Source organism: Mustela putorius, unplaced genomic scaffold (assembly GCF_011764305.1).
Source record: "Mustela putorius furo isolate JIRA1106 unplaced genomic scaffold, ASM1176430v1.1 tig00004007_pilon_pilon_pilon, whole genome shotgun sequence".
Lineage (NCBI taxonomy): Eukaryota > Metazoa > Chordata > Mammalia > Carnivora > Mustelidae > Mustela > Mustela putorius.
The window spans coordinates 14,914,871-14,936,913 of NW_025422145.1; the positions used below are offsets into that span (position 1 = coordinate 14,914,871).

Consider the following 22,043-nt stretch of genomic DNA (forward strand, 5'->3'; position numbering starts at 1 on the left):
ACCAGACTGCTAAGAACTGCCTGCCACTCGCATTCTCTGGAAGGGCCTTGCGGGCTCCCAGAGGCTCCCTGATGGCAACGCCGCTGGCGACTAGAGGCAGAAGCAGAGTGGGAAATGCAGCTCTTCCTTGAAAGGATCCCACAAATGGAAAAAACGCCTCTAAATTTGTTTGAGAAAAATAACACTGCTTTTCCTTAAAAGGGACTGCTTAAAAGCAGTTATTGTTCATGAGCAATAAACTTTAATACTGTAAAATAAAAGAAAAATAAAAGAAATAAAATAAATAAATAAAAGAAAAATACATACGCACCATATTCTTTGACTCCACTTCTAAGGTAATAAATATCCCCCCCCCCCCCCCGCGCCACCGCGCCGCCACCGCAGGGCAGGAATTCAAAGCCGGTTAGAGTGAAGGGGCCCTGAGCCCGTGGACGCGGGGGCGCTCACGCGCGCCTGTGGCTCCACCTAGTGGCGAGGACCGGGCAGTGGCGCACACAGGGGCAGGCCCAGACGCGGAGGACTGACGAAGAGCCCACCCAAGCCACCCACCACGCCGAGGCACAGGGTTTCCGTGCTCTGGGTTAAACGGGACCCGTGGAAAGATCCCGAGAAGTGCCTTTCTGGGGTGCTGATGAGGGCAGTGTACCCTGAGACTCTATCCTGACAAGGCCCGCTCCCAAGGTGCAGGTCGGCAGTCAGCCCGAGGCTTCCTTGGGGTCCTCCAGGTTCCGCAGGAGCGTCTGCCGCCGTGTCCTGGGGCTACCACAGCCGCACCCTGGACAGCGGGTCCCAGAACGCAAGACTCTCCCACCTGAGCGCACAGCCGGTTCGGCCTGGTGAGGAGGGAGAGCTCGGGAGCTGCAGAAGCAGCCGAGGCCAGAGCTCAGGGACTCAGCACCATAGGACAGTGGCGGCCCCCGGTGTCGGGCAGCTCTCTCGGCCTCTGCCTACGGACCCAGCAGCACAGACGCGACAGACAGTGGCGGGACCAGACTGGATGGGGGTCACCGGGGACACCAGGCTTCGCAGGTGCCAAAAATCACGGCTCCTTTCCCCACCCGGGCCCCATTCTGTCCCCAAGCCGCGCCTCTGCAATCTTCCTGCACACCTGCCCTCCCGCCCTCCCTCATCGCGGTCCAGAGCCCCCGTCTGGCCGCTGGGGACAGCACCCGCTGGAACACGAGCTTTGCCTCCGTCCCGCGTCCGTCCAGCCTGTAACTCGCACACACTTGAGCGGCCGCCGCCAGGTTCCGAGAGCGCAAGGACGCCTTTGCCACGGCAAGTCTGCGGCGTGCTCGGGTCCGTGCGACAGTCCCTCAGCGGGCGGCGTGCTCGGGTCCTCGGGGCAGTCCCTCGGCTGGAAGGCAGGGCTCCCGCTGCCTTCTCCACGGACAGCACGGCACGGAGGGCGCGACCTGAGCGGGCAGACCTGGGGGACGGCAGGGGGAGTCCCTGTGTGCGGGAGACCTGGGGAAGCTCAGAGGAGAGCACTGGGGGGGGGGGGGGAACACCTTGGAGGGAAACCTGGGGGAGGGAACCTGAGTGGAGAGTCGCTTAAGAACTGAAGGGGCTCCCCTCAGCATCTCCCCACCCAGGTCTACCCCAGGTCTCTCCCGCTCAGCATCTCCCCACTCAGGCCCCCCCACTCAAGTCTCTTCCTCAGCATCCCCCCAGTCAGGTCCCCCTCAGGTCTCCCCATTCAGCGTCTCCCTTCTTAGGTCCCCCCACACTGATGCTGAAGGTAGATGCTTAAGAGAGACCTGCTGGGGGAACTAAGTGGGGAGATGCTGATGGGGAGAAATCTGAGAAGAACTGAGGGGGGGCTTCAGGGGAGACTTGAGTCGGGGGATGCTGAGGGGTAGACCTGGGCGGGGGGGACTTGAGTGAGAGACGCTGAGGGGGAGAGACCTGGGGGGACTGGGGGGAACTTGGATGAGGAGATGGGGGAGGGGGGACCTGAGCGGAGTCCTCGCTCGCCGCTGTTGTGTCTCCTACAACGCTCGGGTTTACACGGGGTCGCACAGCCCGACTCGCTCACCCACGCCGCGGGTGGGAGTGTCCGGGCCCCCTCGAAGGTCATCTTCCAAAACCCAACACAGCCTGCAAAGCACCTCCGGCGGAGGAATCCCACGCCGGGAAGGGAGCTCCGAGAAAATAAACGGAAAGTCGGCGTGCGACACCCCTCCTCCCTCCGCCGCACGACTCCCGCCGCCGCGCCCACGCCGCTCCCACGCCGCTCCCACGCCGCCGTGTTCCAGGACAGCAACGTCATGCGTGACGTAACGCGAGCCCCCTCCCTCTCCGGCTTCCCCGCCCCTTCCGGCGCTTACCCGGAAGTGGTCTTCCAAGGCGGAAGTAAGCGGGCGCTTGGAGAGCTGGCGGCGGCTGGCCTCGGCTCGGTGGGTCCGGAGTTTGCCGGGAAGTCGGGACCGCGATACCGCGCGGCCCCCGGACTGCCTGAAAGCGCCCCCGCACGGCGGGGATGGGGGCCGGCCGGCCTTCCAGGGCAGCCCCGGAGGAGCGGGTCCTTCCCGCCCTCGTCCTCCGGCTTCTGCCCCCCTCTCAGCTCCCGCAGTCCGAGCCGGGGCCGCCCCGTCTTGTCCGGCCTTCGCGCTGAGAACGGTCTTTACACTTGCAGCGGCCTCCAGCCTGGGCAGGAATGTGCCCCCTGTGTGTGCTCCGGTTTGGGCCTGACGCCGGGAAGCCGGGGAGCTGGGGACGAGTCTCCGGTTTGGATCGGAACCCGCCCTGGCGGAGCCTCCCCGTACGTGGTGCAAGCCTTGGCCTTTTCTGTTTGGGCTCCTGCTGAGGGTTTTGCAGCGGATCGCCGGGACGGCGTTACCCCAGGGGCTCTGCCTGGGCCCCCAGCCGCGCTGGAGCGCTGGGTGGGCCCGAGCACGTTCATAAAACAGTGCTACACGTTCCCCGGGCAAGACAGGCCCGGATGCTGGTGTCAGGCAGCCACTGTCACGCCGAGGGCTGTGCCTCCGCCCGCCTTCCACCACGTCCCTGGGGCCGAGGGCTGTCTCGGTCGCGACACCGGTAAATAGCCAGCATCACATCCACCCCGGGTCTGAGGTCTCCTCCCCAGGCAGCTACGTGGGGCCTTGGCCATGGGGCGTGCACAGGGGAGTCCTCAGAACAGGCAGCTTCCTGGGTGCCAGGGCTCCCTGCAGATGGGGGGCCGAACAGCATCCTGTGTGTCCCAGAACACCAGGTGCCTGTGCTGGCTCTTCCCCATCCTGGAGAGCCCGTGTCCACCCTGCCACTCTGCATCTGCTGGGAACTTGCCTGTGAGCTGCTACCACCCACGTGCTCCTGGACTCCCAGCGGTGCAGCCTCAGGTGCAGCTGCCCACCTGCCCTGTGGACCACCCTTCCCCACACATGGCCCCAGGGCAGCAGACAGCCCATCTGGATTCCAGCCCCATCGCTGCGGGCCAGCTTATCTCTGAACGGCTCCCTGACACATGGCAGCCTGGACACGTGCGGTGTGCACAGCCAGAACATCTCGCAGGAATACAAGGGCAGCCCTCCCTGCCCCGACTCATCTCCCGGATGGGCAGTCTGTGTAGGGCTCCCCTCCCCTCCACACAGTCTCACTCATTCTGCCCCCTCTTACCTCTTCCCATCTGTTTGCCAGCTGGGCCTTGAGGCCCCTCTCCTCTGTGTGCAGGCTGCTGTCCACATGCTGCCCCAGCTGTTAGACATTTTCCTGGCCTTTGGGGGAAGACTCACAGAATGATGTCCCCTGAGATGACTCCTCTGTTTGCTCTGGTAGGGAGAACTTGTAGGCCCTGAAGTTGTTTTTTAAAAGGCCTCCGGCATAAAACTGCCTTCAGCGGTGGGCGTGACCTGGGGTACCAAAGGCTCTCCCTGCTGACTTGGCCATCAGACCACTGTCACCATGTGTGGCCACTCCCAGCCCCAGCTCCTGATGCAGTGACAGTGGTCCTGCACCGGCTTCCTCCGGGGAAGCAGCGGAGAATGAGCTGCTCCCCAAACCAGCGAACAAACAGCTCACTGAGCTCTACACTGGGCCTGCCTTGCTCCGCCTGGTCAGGGGCCTGGTGTGCGTGTGGTCAGCTGCCAAGCACAGAAAGCAAGGGGCCTTCTGTCCACCCCCAGCCCCGGCTGCGTTCCTCATCCACACCACAGCTGTGGGTCCCCCACCCCTGCTGAGTGCAGTGGGGGTCAGCTGGTTAGTCATTGCAGAGTGCTGAGCCGTCAGAGCAGCCTGGGCCCCTACGAGCCAGAGGCCCAGACAGCATACATCCACCCTGCTTTGTGGTGTATGTGTCTTTGGGGGTGCAGATCGGTAGACTCACTAGTGATGTGCTGGGACCCCTGAGCTGCATGAGCCTCATCGGCCAGTGACCCACATGCCTGTGGGTGCCGCCAGACCAGAACCAGCTGCGTGCTGAGCCTGCACAGGTGACAGACCTAGGCCTGCCTGGGTGCAAGCCGCTGCACCTGTCCCTGCACTTGGAGGCCACACACAGGCCGTTGGGAGCCTCCAGTCCCGTCTGGTAGGATGGCTAGGGCACTAAGTGGTATCTGCCCCTGGTTCTGTCTCCCAGCAGAGATGAGACGATGTGAACCTTGTGTGAGGGTCTCAGCCCAGCAGGACCCCTTCGCAAGGACTGGTCCCCTGGGTCTGGCCTTGGCTGCTGGCCCTGGGGGAAGGGGGGCAGCTCTGAGCTGTCTCTTCTTCACTCCACAGGTGATGGGGCAAAGTGGCTCATCTTCCTTATCTCAAAGTAAGCATCCCCCCAAGAAGAGGTAGCTCTGCCAGCCAGGCCTGCTGGGGCTGGTAGAAAAGGGGGCAGTGAACCTGCAGACAGGAGTCTCCGCGAGCCAGTAACAGCTGGCCTCACTTGCGCCCTGCTGCGTATCATGGGACACCCCTCCAGACCTTCACAAGACGGGGACACCTGTAACTTCGCACATTCATGTCTGTTTCGGAAAGCACAGGTCCCTTTGGTTGGTGTTCAGGAGCTGCCTGAGGGCACTCTCACCTGGGGGCGGAGAACTTGAGGCCCCAGGCCCGCTGCCCGGGGCACCCTGGCCTTGCTCCCTAGCCACAGGGCTGCTGGAAGCAACCAAGTCCGCCGAAGTGGCCTCTTGGACACCGACTCGAGCTGTCCTGCTGGCCGCGGCCACCCGCCGGACCAGGCCTCCCCGGAGTCATGTCTTATGTTTCTTGGACGTAACACCAAAGGGAGCTCCAGTTACCCCTGACTGTCGTTCACAAGCTTTCCAAGATTATGTGAGAGCAATCTTCTTTTTTTCACGAGCTCTGTTTAACAAGGTAAATAAACGGCTTCTTTGCCGATTTTGCTGTCCTAGTATTTGGCTCTGCCAGTCATGGCAGGGGCAGAAACAAGTGGACACGTTCCCGTGGGGCTGTTAGGGCCACGGTCACTGGGCCTGTCATAAGCCTGCCATGGCAAGCAGACACCCCTGCCCCGCCAGCCCGGGCCCTCAGCACTGACCGCATGTACTCAGGCTTCACCACCTCCAGATGAGGCGGTGGCCCAGGGAGGGTTAGGGGGGCTGACTCTCTTCCCCGGGCAGTCTGAAGCAGAGCCGGTGTCACCTCGGGCCTCACTGTGCCTGTGCACAGGCTGGCCGTCTGCCCCAGGCTGTCTTGCTCTCTGAGTCTGGTCTCAGCAGCAGCCGAGTGGGCCCGTGTCCTCACACGGCGCCAACAGCAGCTGGGGCGGCCCTGGTTGCCAGCATGCCCCAAGGTTCATGAGCCAGTGACAGACACCCCAGCTCTAGCCTCTACCAGGGGAGAACCCACAGCTCAGAGTGGTGTCAGGGATGGCACTAGACTGCGGGTCCCTGTCTGGTGGGAACCTTTCCTCCCCCTCGTCCCTGAGCCCTCTTTGGCGCCCCACCCAGAAGGGATCAGGGCACGGCAACACATACCATTTCTTTACTCCTGCAGAGCAGAGGCCCAGCCCACAGTGCCCATCCACCCATGAGTCGGAAGCCCGGCTGTTTCTAGGCCACAGGGAGCACGTTGGGTCTCACCAGCAGCCCAGTTAGCGGAGCTAATTTCAGCACAGAGTCTGGTCTCTCTGGAGCCACTCTGGGTGTCTGCAAGGTGGCAGTCTGCTGGAGGACAAGCTGTCCCTGCTTCCCCTGTCCAGCATCCCAAGAAGCCGAGAATCCTGGCTCGTCGCAGAGAGCAGGCATGCACCAGCGGGCCCACCACACAGATTGGGGGACTCTGTTATTCAGGGCTGCGATCAGCACGAGGACCACGTCTGAACCTGGAGCCTGGAGAGTCCACACAGTAGCAGACATGGCTGCCGCCCAGAGGCTGGAAAGAGCACAGAGCTGGAGATGTGCAGGACCCCATGCCCCACGCAGCTCATGGATGCAGGCCTGGCTCCTGCCATCCTGCCGACGCGCCCTGCTGCCCCGATGTGCTCAGGTGCCCCTGGGTGTAGAGTGTTCAGACAGCACCCACAAAGCAGGACCTGGAGCAGACCCCCGGCCTTCTCCCACGGGGCCCTCCAGACGCTGTCAAGCCGAAGCTTGGCCCTGGGTGTCCTGTTCTGTGCAGTCTGAAAAGAAGGCATGACGGGGTGGCAGGGTCGAGCTGGCCCAGGTCTCAGCCCAAACCTGTTCCAGTCTGGAGGACCATGATGCCCTCCCCTGGGCTGCCCGCCCGCCCGTGTGAGCAGCCCCCCAGGCCACAGGGGTGTGCAAGGCGGAGTGAGACCAGCACGGCCGGCCATCTGCCCTGCAGAGGCTGTGATCCTGGCTCTAAGCCCCCCACGCCCCATAAATCCATAATAAAATTAATCCCTCATTTTTCTAACATGCCCCAGTTCCAGAAGGGCCTCCAGAGGCATCACCGTGTGGCTGCGTGAGGGGCCAGGGAGGCCCAGCTGACCCCCTTTCAAAGAATCACATCAGGGAGGACTCAGGAACCCAAAGAGGCAGGTGGCACCCCATCCTGCCTCCTAGATGAGGACACAGCGACCAGTCACAAGCCGCCAGCCCAGAGGGGGCTACCAGCACTCCTGCGGAAGGCCTAGTCCCGGCCTCTGCAGGGTGGAGGTTGGGGAGCAGGGCCCTTCCGGCATTCTGCAGCTGCCGTTGTTGCTTGGGGGCCCCCCACCCAGCAGGCAGCCCGGTGCCTGCGTCACACAGTGGCCCCAAGGGCAGCACTCCCCGGAGAGCCGGGCAGCAGGACCTGCCAGACACACCTGGGGCATCAGGCTGAGGAGACCAGGATGTGGTCCGTCCTGGAGCGATGGAAGGCAGAGTGAGCGTCTGCTTGGGTCCCAGCATGGGCCAGCTGAGGAGCAGGCAGAGAGGGGACCGGCCTGCAGGGAGGAAGGCCCCCTCCCTCCCCAGAGCCCCCAATGCTGCTCAGCCTGGCCTCAGGCACCCCTGAGGCAGACACACCCTCCAGAGGCAGCACATTCCCAGCGTACCCCGGGGCCGGCACGGAATAAGTCTGGCTATTCCCAGCCCAGGGTCAGCGGAAGCATGGACATACACCCAGCCCTCAAGGCAGCTACCCCATCAGCCCACCACCAGCCTGGAAATGGGGGACACAGGCTCCCACCTACGGGTGGCTCAGCTCCAGGGCAGGATCCTGTCAAGGGCCCCATAGCCCATCAGTACACACTGCTGAGGCCCCTGGGAGTATGGTGTCCTGGCCCCATCCCTGTTACTCCCACCCGGACTGCAACTCTAGCTTCTCAGGGCACGGACGGCTACGGTACAGTCTAATGGCTCCAAGTCTTCCATGCCAGCCCTCCGTGGGAGACCACTGTCCACGGCCAGAGCTGACTCCTCACTGCCATCCCCGCCTCTCCCACACGCGGGGGCTGAGGAGCTTGCTGGGTAAGGCCAAGTCCCCAGGGTAGACCCGGCCCAGAGGAGGAGGGCAGAGGGGATGGGGGTGGTGCTGGGGCCTGGCCCCAGGTGGCAGTAGTGGGCGGGGCCCCTGCCTGGGCTCTGGCTGCCTGTGAGCTCGCTCACTCATTCACTTGGCCCTCGCTGTCACTCACCATCACTTGGTTCTTGTCATTTGGCCCTTGCCGGCACCGTCCAAGGTAGGTCCAATGAGCGGGTCCCCGTGCAGAGCAGGAAACCGAGGCGGGGGCTTGTGGGACTTTCCCGGGTCCCACCGGGCTGACCTGGACCATCCTAACCCCCAGATGCCCCTGCCTGTTGGTCTTGGAGTCGAGGACAGCAGTCCTGCGCGGCCCAACAGGCCGGACCCAGCCGGCGGGGAAGACCCCCTCGGTGTTCCGGCGGGCGGGGCGGGGGCGGGGCGGCCGAAGGGGAGGGAAGCCGCGTCCTGCGCCGTGCGCGCCGCCCGCAGTGCCCGCCGAGCGCCGTGGCCGGGGGCGTCGCGGGGCGCGCGGGACGGGCGGCCGGCTCCGGCGGCGCGGCGCGCAGGTAGGGCAGGCAGGGCAGGCGGTGGGGGCTGCGGGCGAGGCAGCCGCCCCCGCCCCCGCCGCGGAGAGCCCACCACAACGTGACTGTCCCTGCCAGGGGTGGGGATGCTGGACTGGGGGTTTCTGGGAGGGGAGCAACCGCATGCCCCCCATGGGCTGCCTCCCCACAAAAGGCAGGTTCTGCTCTCCTGTGGCTCTGACCCTTCCAGGACTCCTAGTGTGGCTGCTCTGTCCCCAACCTGCAGGACCCACCCCCCCCCACCCGCCAAGATGGAGATCTTCCAGCGTGGAGTCCCCTCCACAGGCTGGTGCAGACAGGGTCAAACTCCTGCCACCCCCTGCCCACCCTCCCAAGATCCAGAAACCTAGTCCCCTGGCTCTCAGCCTCCCATGATGGGAGCAGGGCCTGGGGGCCAGTGGGGAACTCCCTGGGCCGCTGAAATGGGCTTTAGTGGGGGAGGCAGGAGGCAGCCCGCTCTGCCAGGCTGGTGCACAGGCAGAAACTGGGCCAGGCAGTTTGTTAGTGTGGGGGGCCAACACGGGGCAGCAGAAGGCTGTAGGCACTCCAAGTCCCAGACCAGCTGTGCAGCCAGTGTCCCCATAACCCTGAGCACCTACTCCGCCCCCAATCCCCTTGGCTAGAGATGCAAATTGCAGCCAAATCCTCCAGGCCCCAAGATTAACTTCCCTTGGGTAGGCTTCCCCATGCAAAGCGGAGGGACAGCCCATGGTCCAGGGAGGCCAGGCGCGGCCCCACCCCTCACCTGATAGTCTGGGGTGCCCCTCTGCAACAGGGAGTGGGAAGTGGGCCTTGCAGTTGGAGGGTGGGCTTCTGGGAACCCTGTGCTGTGTGCCTGGTCCTGCTCTTGGCGAAACACTGCACCTTCGCTCTCCAAGAAACCAGGCTGTGGACAGGCTGACAGGGGTGTGAGGGGAGGACGCAGCGCTGAGCAAAAACTTTCCTCTGCAGTTAATTAACCCCATGGGGGAGGGGCGGGCACACGGGGCCTCATCAGTGGGGCCTCAGCTCCAGGCCCAGCACCCTGTGGACCATGTGGGTGCCTCTGAGGCCCCCAGGATAGGGGTGGTACAGCCCCTGGGGGCCTCCCCAGCAGCAGACTGGGCATCGGTCTGGTGGGGAGGGAGCCGCTGGGCGGTGACTGCAGGCTGGCAGCCCCCTGGCTGTCTTTCCCTCCTGGGCTCTCCAGCCCCAGGCTGGCCACTTCCGAAGCCCCCGACGCCATGGAGGAGTGGGATGTGCCCCAGATGAAGAAAGAGGTGGAGAGTCTCAAGTACCAGCTGGCCTTCAAGAGGGAGATGTCATCCAAGACCATCCCTGAGTAAGTCCCCATCCCTGAGTAAGTCCGTCCCTGAGTAAGCCCAGGCTGGCTCCAATCTGCATGTCATTTCCCTGCCCTGCACTCCTTTGCATGAGCCAGAACCACGGCCCTGCACCGAGCCACTGGGCGCACTTCTAAGGAGCCCTTCACCCACCTGCTCAGCCTCACCCTCCCCACCTTGCCCACCCACAGGCTCCTCAAGTGGATCGAGGACGGGATCCCCAAGGACCCGTTCCTGAACCCCGACCTCATGAAGAACAACCCATGGGTGGAAAAGGGCAAGTGTGCCATCCTGTGAGGCCCCCGCCCCGCCCCTAGGCTCTTGCTCGTGTAGGGAGGACAACTCAATAAAGGTGTGACTTTTATAAGGACTTTCTGAGAGTGTCCGTGCTTTTATACATTTCCTAACGGAGAAAACTCAATTCGATAGCATCAAGCATGGTCCCTGGGGCGTCCAGCACGGGTGGAGGTACCCGGCCTGGGTTCCTGGCAGCGGGGGCAGCCCCTGCTACAGCAGGTCCCTGATGTGGACACTGCGCCGCACAGCATTAGAGACACCCTCCTTGAATCGAAACCAGACGTCACTCCTGCCCACCGCCGTGCCTATGCGCCGCTCAGCCGCATCCATCTCTGGGGCCGCATCTCCTGTGAAGGCCACATGGTTGCTCCCCTGCCTCCCCCTCCTACCCCCCCCCGCCCTCCAGCCCCTCCCACCCCTCCCGCACCCTAAGCACCTGCACTCGGGGTTGCTGCTCTCTTGATGACCACACGACCAAAGAAGTCCCTCTCGGGCTGAAAGGGGCAAGCTGGTCAGGCTCTCAGGAAAGACCTGTGGCGGTCACCCCCTGCCCTGGAGGAGGAGCCAGTGGCCCCAGGCTGTGGAAATAGAGGCCCACCTCCCCTCCCCAGGCCCCCTGAAGCAGACTCACCCAGCTTGTGTCCCTCCGGTCCCTCATCACCCACCCAGCAGCTCCCTCCTACCACAACCAGCAGAGCCCCCTCTTGCCCACAGGGGAAGCTGAGGCCACAGGGAACCCTCCAGGCTAAGCAGCAGACAAGAAACAGGCCCCCCGGGGCCAAGAACCGCCCCCACCCCATACCTTCTCCTCCAGGGCAGCTCTCTCCAGGATGCGCTCTAGCCGCTGCTGCAGCTGCTGCTCCTCACGGCCGCGTCCCCTTTTGTCCCCAGCAGCCCCTGGCAGAGCCTTGGCCCCTAAGGGAACCCCGTCTACCTGCAGACCGAAGGTGTGGTGAGGGCTGACCGGGCAGGGCCATTCGGGGGACGCTGTCCCTTCCGACAGCCCCGCCCAGAGCCCAGGGCAGGCTTACCTGGGGGCTGTCCCCAACCCGGGCCAAGGCCTCCGCCCGCCGCATCTTCTCCATTTCGATCTCTCGAGCGATGAGCTGCTTGGCCTGATAGGTGAGAGGTTTGCGGGCGGGCAGCTCAGGAAAGCGACACACCTCCTCCACGTTCCTGCTCTCGGGGTGGGTCAAGAGGCGTAGACCATCAGCAGGGACAGGCAGGTGCTTCCTACCACACCGGTCCCAAACGGCATGAAGCAGGAGCTGCAGTGTGGGATTCAGTCCTGGTAATACAAGGCCCGTAACCCACAGCAGCAGGGGATTACCCACCCCAAGCCTGTTTCCCCAAGTGCTTGTGGGCATGAGAAGGGAACGGTCCCAGGGCTGCAGAATGAAGAACTGAGACCACAGGGCAGGGCCTAGGCTCAAGCCGGGGCTGAGCACTGAGAACTGTCACCATTACCAGCTCCTTGCAAATGGACCAAAGAGGGATGGCAATGGTCCCCTTGTTGGGCAGTGGGACCCTGGGGAACATCTCAGCCTGGGGCCCTCTGGAAGCAGTGCCTGAGGGACACTGAGGCAGGCAGACCCTCTGCAATCACCCCCCATAAGGGGGACAACCCCCCCCACAATCACACCTGCGCAAGCCCCGAGCTGGGACTGAGCCTCTGCCACTGCCCCACTGATGGGAAAGTGTGATTCACACCAGCCAAGATTCCTGGCCTGCCTGCCATAGCACCCAGAGCCCAGCCTGCCCCCGGCAACCCCCCCAAGTGCTGCAGACTCACGGCTCTAGCCTGTAGACATAATGCCCGTCGGGCAGGCGCTCCTGGCGGTAGGTTAGGCTGTAGGCAAGCATGGTGCCCACGAGGCTGGCCAGCTGCTGCTTCTCACGAGTGCTGTACAACTGCGTGCTCACCTGTGGGCATGGACGCTGAGCATGGCCAAGGCCCGCCCCCAGCAGCCGCCACAACCCCACTCTGCACTCCAAACAAGGCACTCACAGGGCGCAACTTGGGCGCAAGGATGTCCAGAATCAGACAGAGGGCATCTAGGATGAGAGCCTGAGGCGCAGCTCGGCTGCGGGTGGCCGGTGCAATGCCCGCCACCAGCGTCTGGATAAGGTTCTGTGTCCGGCTCGTCCGGTTCTGGGCCTGGGGTAGAGAATAAAGCGGGTCTAGGTGATCTAGGATCTCTGGGCCAGACCCTAGGCCCAGGCAGGGTGCGGGAGACACACCTCCTGCTGGCTGCTGGGGAAAGCGATCCTTGGCACGTGGCTGGACGCAAAGAGCAGGTGGAAGGCCACCAGCAGGAAGGGCAGGTAGCGCAGCAGCTGGAAGCTCTGGCCGTGGTACGCAGCACAGCTCAGCAGGTCGTCGAAGGCCAGCCAGTCGAGGGCTGCACACACAGTGCCCAGGCTGGAATCCCGCAGCCGCAGGCGCAGGAAGTTCTCAAACAGGCCCTGGGGGTAAGCGGGCAGGTGGGCGGACCACTGAGCACCCCCAGCTGTGGTCCCCAGCCCACATACAGGCACCCCCCTCCGCCGGGACCCTGCACCTCCCACCTGCCCTGCCAAGTCCAAGGACTCTGGGACAGCAACTAGCACCAGCAAGTGGCCCTGAAGCCCCAAAGGAGGAGCCAGGAAGGCCCAGCCTGCCGCCCCCGCTGTTCTGACCAGAGCCCCGAGAGCTGCAGGAGAAGAACCCCTGGCCTATGACTGCCTCAAGGAGCCCAGCCTCCAGGACCCACCCCTTCCTGAAGGAAGCTCTGCGGCCAGGACGGAGGGCACAGATCCCCCACTCTCGCTCCCCATGAGACCCCCATGCTCTCGGGGCGCAGATTCCGGATTTAGTCAGATCCACAGCCGCTAATCCAAAGCTTACTCAAGCAGACAGCTTAGACCAGGCTTCCCGGGGGCGGGGGTACCCCTGCCACCTGCTCCAGCCCCAACTTCACCCCGCCCGCCCTACCGCACATGTCCATTACCACAGCTCACATCCAGAGTGGGGACTCTCCCGCCCCACTCACGTGTCCCAACCAGCAACTGAAGTGACCCCGGCAGTCAGATGACTGCCCCACTGCGCACCCAGCCCACCTCCCCTCCCTGTCAGCCCACGCCTGCCACCACCCACCCCCCCGCCCCTGCCACCAACGAGTCCCTCCTCCCAGGCCTCTGTCCCTGCTCACCATCACCTCTGAGAGCTTCCCGAGGCCCTGTCTCTGCCACCCCTCGCTCCCATCCCATTTCTCCACGAGCATGACGCTGTCTGAAGCATCGCCTGTCGCAGGGACAGAGGCGCGGCCGGGTGCTAGCAAACTGGCAGAGCAAGATTACCTGGACCACCTTCTCATGCTCGCCTGCGGAGGCAGCCAAGTGCAGGATGTGGTAGAACCGCTGGGAAGCCGTGGTCAAAGGCACCTCGGCAGCACGGGGCCCCAGACCCAGGTGCTCATCACTGAGCAGGAGCGTGTGTGGGGGCAGGGCCGGGTCCCGGCCCCAGCGTTGCCTGCAGGGGGGGGGTCAAGGCTGGAATGGGGCCCCCCACCTCGTCCCCCGCCATGGTGCCGCGCTCCCTGAAGCGGCCCAGGCATCTGCACACAGACGACGGTCTGCGGGACCCGGGAGCACTCAGGGCCTGTGTGGCACCCAGGGTGGTGGTGGAGGCGGCCCTCCCGCTTACCTCTGCACCCTGGGCAGCTGGAACACCTCCTGCCACACGGAGAACAGCCCCTTGCGTTGGTCCTTAAGGCCAACCCGCGTGGTCCACACAGCGTGCACACTCAGCTCCCGCCGGCCCCGCCCATGGAGGAACTGGACAAAGGCAGGCTGGTGAGAGGCCTCCCTCCTGGCCGCCCAGAGCAGCCGCCCCCACGCCCCCACCCACCTGCAGCGTGTTGACGCAGGCACGGATGTCGTTATCTGTCTTCTCACACAGAGCGGCCAGCGCGCCCGGGTCGGCCCTCATGCCCTGCCGCAGGGAGATCTGCAGGGGGCAGGAGAGTGGGCGGCCGCGCCCCAGAAACCCACCCCGAGGCCCCCACTTCCCCAGAACACAGAACGACCACCACATATCCCTGCTTCAAACCATCTCCCCCAACACATCCTGAGGCCACCTGGGGCTTGGGGCCCTAGATACGAGAGAGGATGGCAAGGAAGAAGAAAACGGGGGTCTGAACAGGAGGCACATCCCCGCACCCCGTAGTCAGGCACACGGCCCCCTACTCACGTGCCCCCACCCCAACCATCACCAACCTCCTGCAGCCGCTGCGCAAGCCTGGATGACAGTATGGGCGGGAAGTGCAGCAGGAAGGCCTGCTGTCTCAGCTGCCGCAGCGCCGGCACAAACCTGCAGGGCATAGCCACACGCAGCTCACTGCCTAGGCAGGGGCGTGGCGGGTGTGCCACAGCCCAGCGGGCAGAGGCAGCCAGGGGGGCTGGGTGTGCGCTCTCCCCGGGCTGCTACCCTCCTGCCAGGGGCCCCCCGACACCCCTCCCCCGCCCAAAGCCCTGCCCCACTGCACTCACTGGTCATTGCAGATGCAGATGATAGGCCTCATCAGGAGCACCCCCTCAGCCCGGCGCCGCCGACCCCCACTCGGGGGAACCGGACCCCCAGACTCTGTGTCCTGTGGGCCCTTGCGGTCCAGAATGTTCAGGAGAACGTTGATGGCAGCCTAAGGGATGCGAAAAGGACGCAGTGAGCCCCAGCCCGTTGCCCACCCACCTCTCCCCTGAACTGGGGCTCCCAGGAGGCCCACCACAGGGGCCCCGTCGATCTCGTCGATGACCAGGCAGTTGGGCTTCCCGCCGGCACCCAGCACTGACTCCATCTGCGTGGCCGCTTCAATGCACGTGCGGAAGGCCTCAGGGCTGCGGTCGTCACTGGAACCATGAGGCCGGGGCAAAGCCGTCAGGATGGCACGGCCTCGGCCAAGACAGCGACCAAGGTCCCTGACCAGACAACCTCCCAGGGCGGAACCACCACACCTACATCTCAAGGCAAACCCCCCCCCGCAACGAGCCCTGATGCAGCAAGAGCTCCTCTCTGCCTCCAACCCACTGGGGCCTCAGGGCCATGTCACCATGGAGGCTGGCCTCCCTGCCACTCACCTGGCGTTCATTTCCACCACGCAATACCCAGCATGCCGTGCGATCACGTGGGCCAGGGTGGTCTTGCCAAGCCCCGGGGGCCCACAGAGCAGCGCCACCTGAGGCCAAGACAACACACATGCCCACCTGCTACAACCTGTCACCACTCGAGGGGACCCCCCACACCCACCTCGAAAACCCTGAAACGGGAGACGTGCTACAAAGAGATGCACACTCAGCCCCTCTGTGGTGACTAACCAAGAAAGGACCCCAGCATACTGATGCCTCACACACAACGCGTTAGAGCAAAAGTCACACGTGAGAAGAGGAACGAGGATGTGCCACAAGAGGCACAGCCACTGCTGGCATGTCTGACCCCGAGAAACCCCCATCACCATGAGCGTCCTGGGAAGGGCCAGGATCCTCCAGAGAGCACACGCTTTAACTGAGCCGTGAAAAGAGACTCAGAGTCCGACTCCCGGCACTAGTATTCCACGCCGACACACTGGTGTTCTCAACGCCCCAACTCTGGAAGCACTAAATGTGCCTCAGGACCCCACGAGGCTGTGAAGGCACCGGATGCCCAAAAGCACAGCCATGAGGTGCAGGGGAGGGCCTCACCTTCTGCCGGGGCCGCCGGCTTGGGTCCAGCTCAGCCTCTAGCATGTCCTCCAGCACTTGCTCATGGCTCCTCCACTTGCTGGAGCTCGCGGCCTCTTTGCCACCCCGGGCCAGCTCCACGCCGGGCCTCGGCCTCCTGGCAGGCCTCTCTCGTCCGAACACCACCAGGTCCCACAGCTTTAACCACTTGAGGAGGCAGCGATTAGTGAACTGCAGAAAGAGAGGCATGGCCTGGAGGAACGGCCAGCACGGAGGACCCCCTGTGCCTGCCCTTGAATCAACCTGCTGCCGTGAGCCCTGGAAACACCCAAGGAGGCTGAAACTAAACGACAAGTGACCAGTGAGCAACAGAGGGAGGCTCATTCCAGACTCTCCATCCCTACGACCCTGGCCCGTTCAGGGCCCCCCACCACCACCACCTTCCCCAGGAGCATCCCCACATCAGCTTTTATGAGAGCAAGAAAGGAAACAGGAAACAAATTCCGGGTGGCAGGGGCAGGGGGCAGGTATAGATCCCAACGCAGATCACAAGTGACACAGAGTGTGCCAGCCCCATGAGGGCCTCAGTGTCCCCATCTACAACTCAAACGTACAAACCAAAACCACCTCTTCTGGGGCACCTGGGGTGCCCAGGCAGTGAAGCGTCTGCCTTTAGCTTAGGTCATGATCTCAGAGCTCTGGGATCCAGGCCAGCATCAGGCTCCCTGCTCAGCAGGGCGTCTGCTTCTCCTCTCTCCCTCTGCCCATCCCCCCCTCATGCTCGCTCCCTCTCTCAAATAACCAGAATCTTTAAAAACCAAAAAGCAGGGACACCTGGGTGGCTCAGTTGGTTGGACGACTGCCTTCGGCTCAGGTCATGATCCTGGAGTCCTGGGATCAAGTCCCGCATCAGGCTCCCAGCTCCATGGGGAGTCTGCTTCTCTCTCTGACCTTCTCCTCGTTAATGCTCTATCTCACTGTCTCTCTCTCAAGTAAATAAATAAAATCTTTAAAAAAAAAAAATAAAATAAAAAAAAAAAATAAAAACCAAAAAGCATCTCTCCCATTGCAGACAACATGAGGTTTAGCTGAATCCTGCACCTTCTGTTTCTTGCAACAAAAAAGCCAGTCATGCTTGAACAAGAATAGTGTCTCACGTCATCACTGAGCAGCTCCGTGTAGGACCGAGGGGCAAATTCGTCCACCCAGAGGCAGTGCCGGGACTCGTCTTGGTTGCTGGCCAGCTCTTCCTCAGGAGCCGCCAAGTGCTGGACCTCCTCCGACCTGAGGCTGGAGAACATCATGCCTTTGGAGGGACTGCGCGGCACTGACTACAAGTGGGAGGGAGGTCAGAGCTGGAAGGGCCCACCGTGTCACCTGCGAAGCGTGTCTGAGAGTTGATGGGCCTCCTCAAGCAGCTGCTGCCTCCGCTGTGCGAACACCAGAGGTTGGGATCTGAATGGCTCCGACATGCAGTCCCCCCAGAACCGCCCTTCTCTTCCCAGCAAGCCCCACCTCATTGTCGACCTGCTCCTTCAGGGACGCAAAGGGCACGCCCAACAGATCCAGCCGGCCATGGCCTCGCCGCCAGATATCAAGGAAAGGGGTCTGCAGGAAAGCGAGGGCAGCCTTCATCCCCTTCCGCGACATAACCACCCCAGACCCCCTACCAACAGTGCTAGGGACGCAGGTGGCGTTTTGCAGCACGAACAGACCAACAACAGGACAAGAACCCTCTCTAACCAAGAACGCCAACGGAATAAGACACCAGGATGGGCACGACTCTAGGGAAGACACACACACAAAAGGTGAAGGAGGTACGAGGGAGAGAGGGGAAGGGAAACAGGCCTGCTGAACTTCCAGAGGTGTCCCCAGGGTCCCAGCGAGGGTGTGAGGTCTAGGACTCTCCTGGGCAGCACAGAGCCCCCCACCTCTCTCATGGCCACACAGCACCCACCTGCACCCCTGTGCCCACTGGATCAGCCCGCAGGACCAGAAAAGCCCGGCTACCCCCCGTGGAGGTCACACTGACATAGTCCTCCAGGACAGGGGGTCGCCTCAGGACAGGATTTCGGGCTGCTGGCGAGGCCTGCAGAAGACCCACATCGACACCGGCGTCCAAGGCCCTGGGAAGGGACAGGGGCTGTCTTGGGGCCTCTCAGCTCCTGCCACCATCAGAGGAACCCAGATCCGCACAACCACACATCGCTCCCACCCACCCACCCACCCTCGGCGGCAGGCCTCTGGAAACCAGCGCCCCAAGCCACACACCCCTTGCTCCGCGGTTCACTGGGGACCTCGGGACTCGGTGGGGGAGTGATGTCCCCCGCAGGGGAGTCAGGAAGGGGGGGCTCCTCCATTTCCTCGGGCCTGAAGTTCAGCTTCTTGACAACTTCCAGCCTAAGCCGTTTGACCCTGGGGGCTGGGGAGGCAGACGGGAGGAACGAAGGCTCTTCCCCAGCCTTACACCCCACCCCTGAGCCCGGGGCCCCGGAGGACATACTGGGGGGCAAGGCCCTGTCCCTCGCGACGCGGCCGGCCAGCTGTCGCTTCCTAGCACTGCCTCCGCGGTTCTCTGGCGGTCCCCCCGGAGAGCAGGGAGTGGCGGCGCCCCCTCCAGCGGCGGCCTCCTCGAATGGCAGGCGGGCCCGGCCCACCGTGGGCCAGGGGTCCCTGGAGGGCGACAGGGCCGCCGTCCCTGCAAGAGACAAGGTTGACAGCAGCTGCGCCAGATGAGCGCGCCCCCACTGTAGGCCAAGGCTCCCGCCGCGGCGCCGTTCCAGCCTCGCGCCCCCCGCTCCCCTCCCCTCCTCCAGGCAGTCCTCGCGTTCTACGGGGGATGAGGCTGCGGCAGAGCCCGCGCCCACCTTCCAGCTCGGCCAGCACCTCCAGCTCGTCGGCGAACTGGCTGTGGAAGTCGTCCTGGGCACCAGCCAGCTCGAGCTCCGGGTCGCCCATGGCGCTCGCTCCCGGCCGACCCGCCGCCCGCTCCGAACCTCCCGCGCCGCAGTCCCGCGCCGTGCCCGCCCCCTGCGTCCCGGCGCCGCCAATCCCTGGCCGGCGTGCCCGGCGGCGCTCGCCATTGGCCAACGGGGAGAGCGGGGCGGGGGCGGAACTGCGCGCGCAGGCGGGGCGGGGCCGAGCCAGTGCGGCGGCCCCAGACGCTCGCCATTGGCCCACATGGCCGCCCGTCCGTGGTGTGGGCGCGGCGTGGGCGGGGCTGCAGGCCCCGGCAGGGTCCTGTGAGGCGCGGCTCCAGGGTCGCCGGGTCGCCAGGCGCGGGGACCGAGTGCTGGAGCCAGGGCCCGGCAGCGGCCTCGCGCGGCCCGGGCGGCGCGGCCAGCGTGTAGGTGGGTCTCGGAGTGGGAGGGGCCGCGGGAGGCCCTGGCAGGCGGCCTGTGGCCATCAAACGCGGGGGCGGGGATTCGGGGAGGGGGCGGGGGGGGTCCCCACACTCGGCTGACCTGACCCACCCGGGCCCTGGGGGCGCGGAAGGTCTTGCCCCTCCCCGCTGCGACGCAGGCTCCCGCGGCACGTTGGCGCGCTGTCCCCGGGGGTCCGCAGCGGGGGCGCGGACGCAGGACGGCTGGCCCGGCCTCTGCGACTGGGGGGCGGGGGCAGCGCCACAGTCCCCGCTCGGAGGCGGCCGTGCAGCGGGGTCTGGCGGTGCACGCACAGCGGGGCCATGTGCCCGGCCGGCCGCGACCCTGGGACTCTGAGGAGTCGGTGCCGGGCTCCCCGCGCGCCCCCACTGCACACGCTGACCCCGCGCCACAGGCCACCGCCATGGATGCGGGCCGCACGGAGAGCTTGTCGGTGGTGTACCAGAGCCGGGACTTCCTTGTGGTGAACAAGCACTGGGACCTGCGCATCGACAGCCGGATGTGGCGCGAGACGCCCACCCTCCAGAAGCAGCTACGCCACCGCTTCCCCGAGCTCGCGGATCCTGACACCTGCTACGGGTTCAGGTACGCGGGGGCGGGCCCCGACAGCCCCCAGCCGCTGCGGCAGGAGGAAGCGGCCGCCCCCAGTCTGGCCAGCCTGACCCCCTGCCCCATGTCAGATTCTGCCACCAGCTGGACTTCTCCACCAGCGGGGCGCTCTGCGTGGCCCTGAACAAAGCGGCAGCCGGCCGCGCTTACAAGTGCTTCAAGGAGCGGCGCGTCACCAAGGCCTATCTAGCTCTGGTAAGGCCTGACTGGCCCCCCTGGGACGGGAGTTCTGACCCTCAGCCTCTCCGGCAGGCCATCCGTGCCAGGTGGGCTCACCGGAGGTGGTGGGTAGCCCTGAGAGCAGATCGAGAGTCTCTGCCCAGCAGGTGCGGGGACACGTGCAGGAGAACCAGATGACCATCAGCTACGCCATCGGCAGGAACAGCACCGAGGGTCGTGCTCACACCATGTGCATTGAGGGCACTCAGGGTACGCAGGGTGGGGCTTGTCACCCAGTGGGGGCCCTGAGTGAGCTGGGCTGGGGCGGGCTGGGCTCTGCGCAGGTCCAGCCCGCCCTCACAGCTCGTCTTGCTTTCCACAGGCTGTGAGAACCCGAAACCGAGCCTGACAGAGCTGGAGGTCCTGGAGCACGGGCTGTACGCCGGCGCCCCTGTTTCCAAAGTGCTGCTGCGGCCCCTCACAGGTGTGTCCGGGCCGAGGGAGGCAGGATGCTCTGAGGCTGCTAATGGCTGCTCCCCCACCCCACCACGTGCTCTTCCCCCTGGGGACTTCGGGGAAGCGGTGGCGCAGGGGCACAGCAGCCTGCCTGGGGCCACTCCACCATTTCCACTTCCCTCTACCCGCCCCCACCCCGTCCTGCGGCTTGCTGTCCTAGAAGGCTGCAGGGGGTCTGTAGCATACCTGGCTTTTCCCCGACAGGCAGCGATCTGGAGGCTGACTCCTCTTCTGAGCTCTGGACTTTCTTATCTGTAACGGGAATCAGGGTCTGCCATTTCTAGGAGTTTTGTGGGGCTTGAAGAGGGCAACGGGGGATAGCATTAGGGGTGACGTGAGTGGGTGAGGGACAGGCCCAGCATGGCACCCCCACCCTACCAATCCCCTTGCCCCCCCCCCACCCAGGCCGGACGCACCAGCTTCGTGTACACTGCAGTGCCCTCAGCCATCCCGTCGTGGGGGACCTGACCTACGGGCAGGCATTGGACCAAGAAGACCAGCCCTTTCGCATGATGCTGCACGCTTTTTATCTGCGTATCCCCACGCACACGGAGTGCGTGGAGGCCTGCACACCGGACCCCTTCGTGCCGGCCCTCGACGCCTGCTGGAGCCCCCACACCCTGGTGCAGTCCCTGGACCAGCTCGTCCAGGTCCTGAGGACTGCTCCTGACCCTGGTCCCACAGAAGGGAGCCCTGCGCCCTGCAGCCCTCCCATGCCCCCCAGCAAGCCCCCCGAGACAGAGGCACAGCGGGCCTCCTGCCTTCAGTGGCTGTCAGAGTGGACTCTGGAGCCGGACAACTGAGAGCAGCTGGGAGTGGCAGGCCGGGCCCACCAGGGCGATCGGGGTTGCGGGGCCCATCCTGGGTAGGGGCTGTCCCTGTGTGCAGCTGCTGTGGATGGAGCCTGAGGCCTTGGCTGCAGCAACTAGACCCGGAGAGACGGGCAGGGCCAGCAGGGGGTGCCAGGCCGCCAGGAGTTCGGAGGTGGGCTCTTCCCAAGCACCTGCCCTCCCCGGGAGGGGAAACCGAGGCCTGCCTTCCGGGCTCCAAGCTTCGCTCTTCTTGTTTTATGGATCTGCCCAGGGTCGCTGTCTCAGAGACAGAGCCCACAGTCGGGCCTCGCCTCCTCCTGGCCCCGGGCCTCTGAGCACCCCGCTCTACTCCACTGTGACCTCCTGTGTCGGTCGGCCGCTCCCGGCTGGGTCCTCCCCACCTGCAGCCCTGACTCACCTGCCCAGCCACTGCTGCCTCATGCCTTTGCTCTTAGAAGACTCTGCTTGTGGGCCCCTGCCTCCCCACCCACGCGGCACCTGGGGGAGGGTCTGAGCCACGCACCTCGGTCCTCTCCCGGGCCCTCAGGCTTCAGCTGGGAGCAGGCAGAGGTGGCCAGCACCCATCTTTTCCATTCCGAATGTCATGTCCGTGTCGGCCTAGTTGTAGCTGAGCTGCAGAGCCTCAGAATAAATACTCAGTGACTGACCTCATGAGTGACCGTGAATCCATCCGATGGGGAGGTTTTGGGGGCCCCAGACCCCTGTCTTCTTTCCTGCACTGGACGGGTGTCTGCCCTAGGCCTCCCAGCAGGAGCCGGGATGAACCTCGTGGTCCTGGCT

General features: G+C 64.5%; 4 protein-coding genes and 1 long non-coding RNA gene across 13 annotated transcripts; 3 read left to right on the plus strand and 2 right to left on the minus strand.

Moving 5' to 3' along the window:
* The first annotated feature begins 494 nt into the window (after window positions 1-494).
* Window positions 495-5,334, plus strand: LOC101693645 (translation initiation factor IF-2-like). Of its 2 annotated transcripts, none has more exons than XM_013055295.2 (2): window positions 495-3,042; window positions 4,723-5,334. In XM_013055295.2, the coding sequence occupies exons 1-2, from the start codon at window positions 1,941-1,943 to the stop codon at window positions 4,761-4,763; spliced, it is 1,143 nt and encodes a 380-aa protein (XP_012910749.1). In that variant the 5' UTR covers window positions 495-1,940; the 3' UTR covers window positions 4,764-5,334. The 2 variants fall into 2 exon arrangements, with proteins under 2 accessions (XP_012910749.1, XP_012910750.1); XM_013055296.2 differs by having other exon boundaries at window positions 495-2,764.
* Window positions 5,335-5,393: 59 nt separating this feature from the next.
* On the minus strand, window positions 5,394-8,251 carry LOC123389723. Its single transcript, XR_006604371.1, has 3 exons — window positions 8,039-8,251; window positions 7,226-7,317; window positions 5,394-6,577 (listed from the first exon to the last, which is right to left on the minus strand). It is a non-coding gene; the product is annotated as an uncharacterized LOC123389723 (long non-coding RNA).
* On the plus strand, window positions 7,955-10,106 carry GNG13 (G protein subunit gamma 13). 3 transcript variants are annotated; one of them, XM_004750829.3, is made up of 3 exons: window positions 7,955-8,083; window positions 9,640-9,771; window positions 9,964-10,106. In XM_004750829.3, exons 2-3 carry the CDS (start codon window positions 9,674-9,676, stop codon window positions 10,067-10,069), a joined length of 204 nt encoding a protein of 67 aa, XP_004750886.1. In that variant the 5' UTR covers window positions 7,955-8,083; window positions 9,640-9,673; the 3' UTR covers window positions 10,070-10,106. The 3 variants fall into 3 exon arrangements, with proteins under 3 accessions (XP_004750886.1, XP_004750887.1, XP_044928098.1); XM_004750830.3 differs by having other exon boundaries at window positions 7,960-8,083; window positions 9,606-9,771; XM_045072163.1 differs by lacking the exon at window positions 7,955-8,083 and adding an exon at window positions 8,389-8,432.
* A 13-nt stretch (window positions 10,107-10,119) lies between these two features.
* Window positions 10,120-18,792, minus strand: CHTF18 (chromosome transmission fidelity factor 18). Of its 3 annotated transcripts, XM_004750826.2 has the most exons (22): window positions 18,631-18,792; window positions 18,267-18,461; window positions 18,035-18,185; window positions 17,721-17,889; window positions 17,279-17,371; window positions 17,141-17,193; window positions 16,921-17,053; window positions 15,785-15,994; window positions 15,185-15,282; window positions 14,833-14,956; window positions 14,600-14,748; window positions 14,327-14,420; window positions 13,959-14,057; window positions 13,755-13,885; window positions 13,409-13,580; window positions 12,311-12,535; window positions 12,078-12,227; window positions 11,862-11,992; window positions 11,101-11,245; window positions 10,872-11,003; window positions 10,506-10,563; window positions 10,120-10,416 (listed from the first exon to the last, which is right to left on the minus strand). In XM_004750826.2, the coding sequence occupies exons 1-22, from the start codon at window positions 18,719-18,721 to the stop codon at window positions 10,280-10,282; spliced, it is 2,940 nt and encodes a 979-aa protein (XP_004750883.1). In that variant the 5' UTR covers window positions 18,722-18,792; the 3' UTR covers window positions 10,120-10,279. The 3 variants fall into 3 exon arrangements, with proteins under 3 accessions (XP_004750883.1, XP_012910745.1, XP_012910746.1); XM_013055291.2 differs by lacking the exons at window positions 10,120-10,416; window positions 10,506-10,563; window positions 10,872-11,003 and having other exon boundaries at window positions 11,116-11,337; XM_013055292.2 differs by lacking the exons at window positions 10,120-10,416; window positions 10,506-10,563; window positions 10,872-11,003 and having other exon boundaries at window positions 11,179-11,357.
* A 757-nt stretch (window positions 18,793-19,549) lies between these two features.
* Window positions 19,550-21,909, plus strand: RPUSD1 (RNA pseudouridine synthase domain containing 1). 4 transcript variants are annotated; one of them, XM_004750832.3, is made up of 5 exons: window positions 19,550-19,731; window positions 19,827-19,950; window positions 20,079-20,184; window positions 20,297-20,398; window positions 20,836-21,909. In XM_004750832.3, the coding sequence occupies exons 1-5, from the start codon at window positions 19,550-19,552 to the stop codon at window positions 21,231-21,233; spliced, it is 912 nt and encodes a 303-aa protein (XP_004750889.1). In that variant the 3' UTR covers window positions 21,234-21,909. The 4 variants fall into 4 exon arrangements, with proteins under 4 accessions (XP_004750889.1, XP_004750890.1, XP_044928097.1 ...); XM_004750833.3 differs by having other exon boundaries at window positions 20,082-20,184; XM_045072162.1 differs by having other exon boundaries at window positions 19,593-19,731; window positions 19,840-19,950.
* The last annotated feature ends 134 nt before the right edge of the window (window positions 21,910-22,043 follow it).

Coding starts and splice junctions, on each gene's coding strand:
- LOC101693645 (XM_013055295.2), top strand. CDS start 1,941: ATGGGGGAGGGGGGACCTGAGCGGAGTCCTCGCTCGCCGCTGTTGTGT. Junction 3,043..4,722: donor CTGTCTCGGTCGCGACACCG/GTAAATAGCCAG, acceptor TTCACTCCACAG/GTGATGGGGCAAAGTGGCTC.
- GNG13 (XM_004750829.3), top strand. CDS start 9,674: ATGGAGGAGTGGGATGTGCCCCAGATGAAGAAAGAGGTGGAGAGTCTC. Junction 9,772..9,963: donor TCATCCAAGACCATCCCTGA/GTAAGTCCCCAT, acceptor GCCCACCCACAG/GCTCCTCAAGTGGATCGAGG.
- CHTF18 (XM_004750826.2), bottom strand. CDS start 18,721: ATGGGCGACCCGGAGCTCGAGCTGGCTGGTGCCCAGGACGACTTCCAC. Junction 15,283..15,784: donor GCCGGCGGCCCCGGCAGAAG/GTGAGGCCCTCC, acceptor TCTTGGCCTCAG/GTGGCGCTGCTCTGTGGGCC. Junction 10,564..10,871: donor GAGCTGCCCTGGAGGAGAAG/GTATGGGGTGGG, acceptor TGCCCCTTTCAG/CCCGAGAGGGACTTCTTTGG.
- RPUSD1 (XM_004750832.3), top strand. CDS start 19,550: ATGGATGCGGGCCGCACGGAGAGCTTGTCGGTGGTGTACCAGAGCCGG. Junction 19,732..19,826: donor GACACCTGCTACGGGTTCAG/GTACGCGGGGGC, acceptor GCCCCATGTCAG/ATTCTGCCACCAGCTGGACT. Junction 19,951..20,078: donor CCAAGGCCTATCTAGCTCTG/GTAAGGCCTGAC, acceptor GTCTCTGCCCAG/CAGGTGCGGGGACACGTGCA.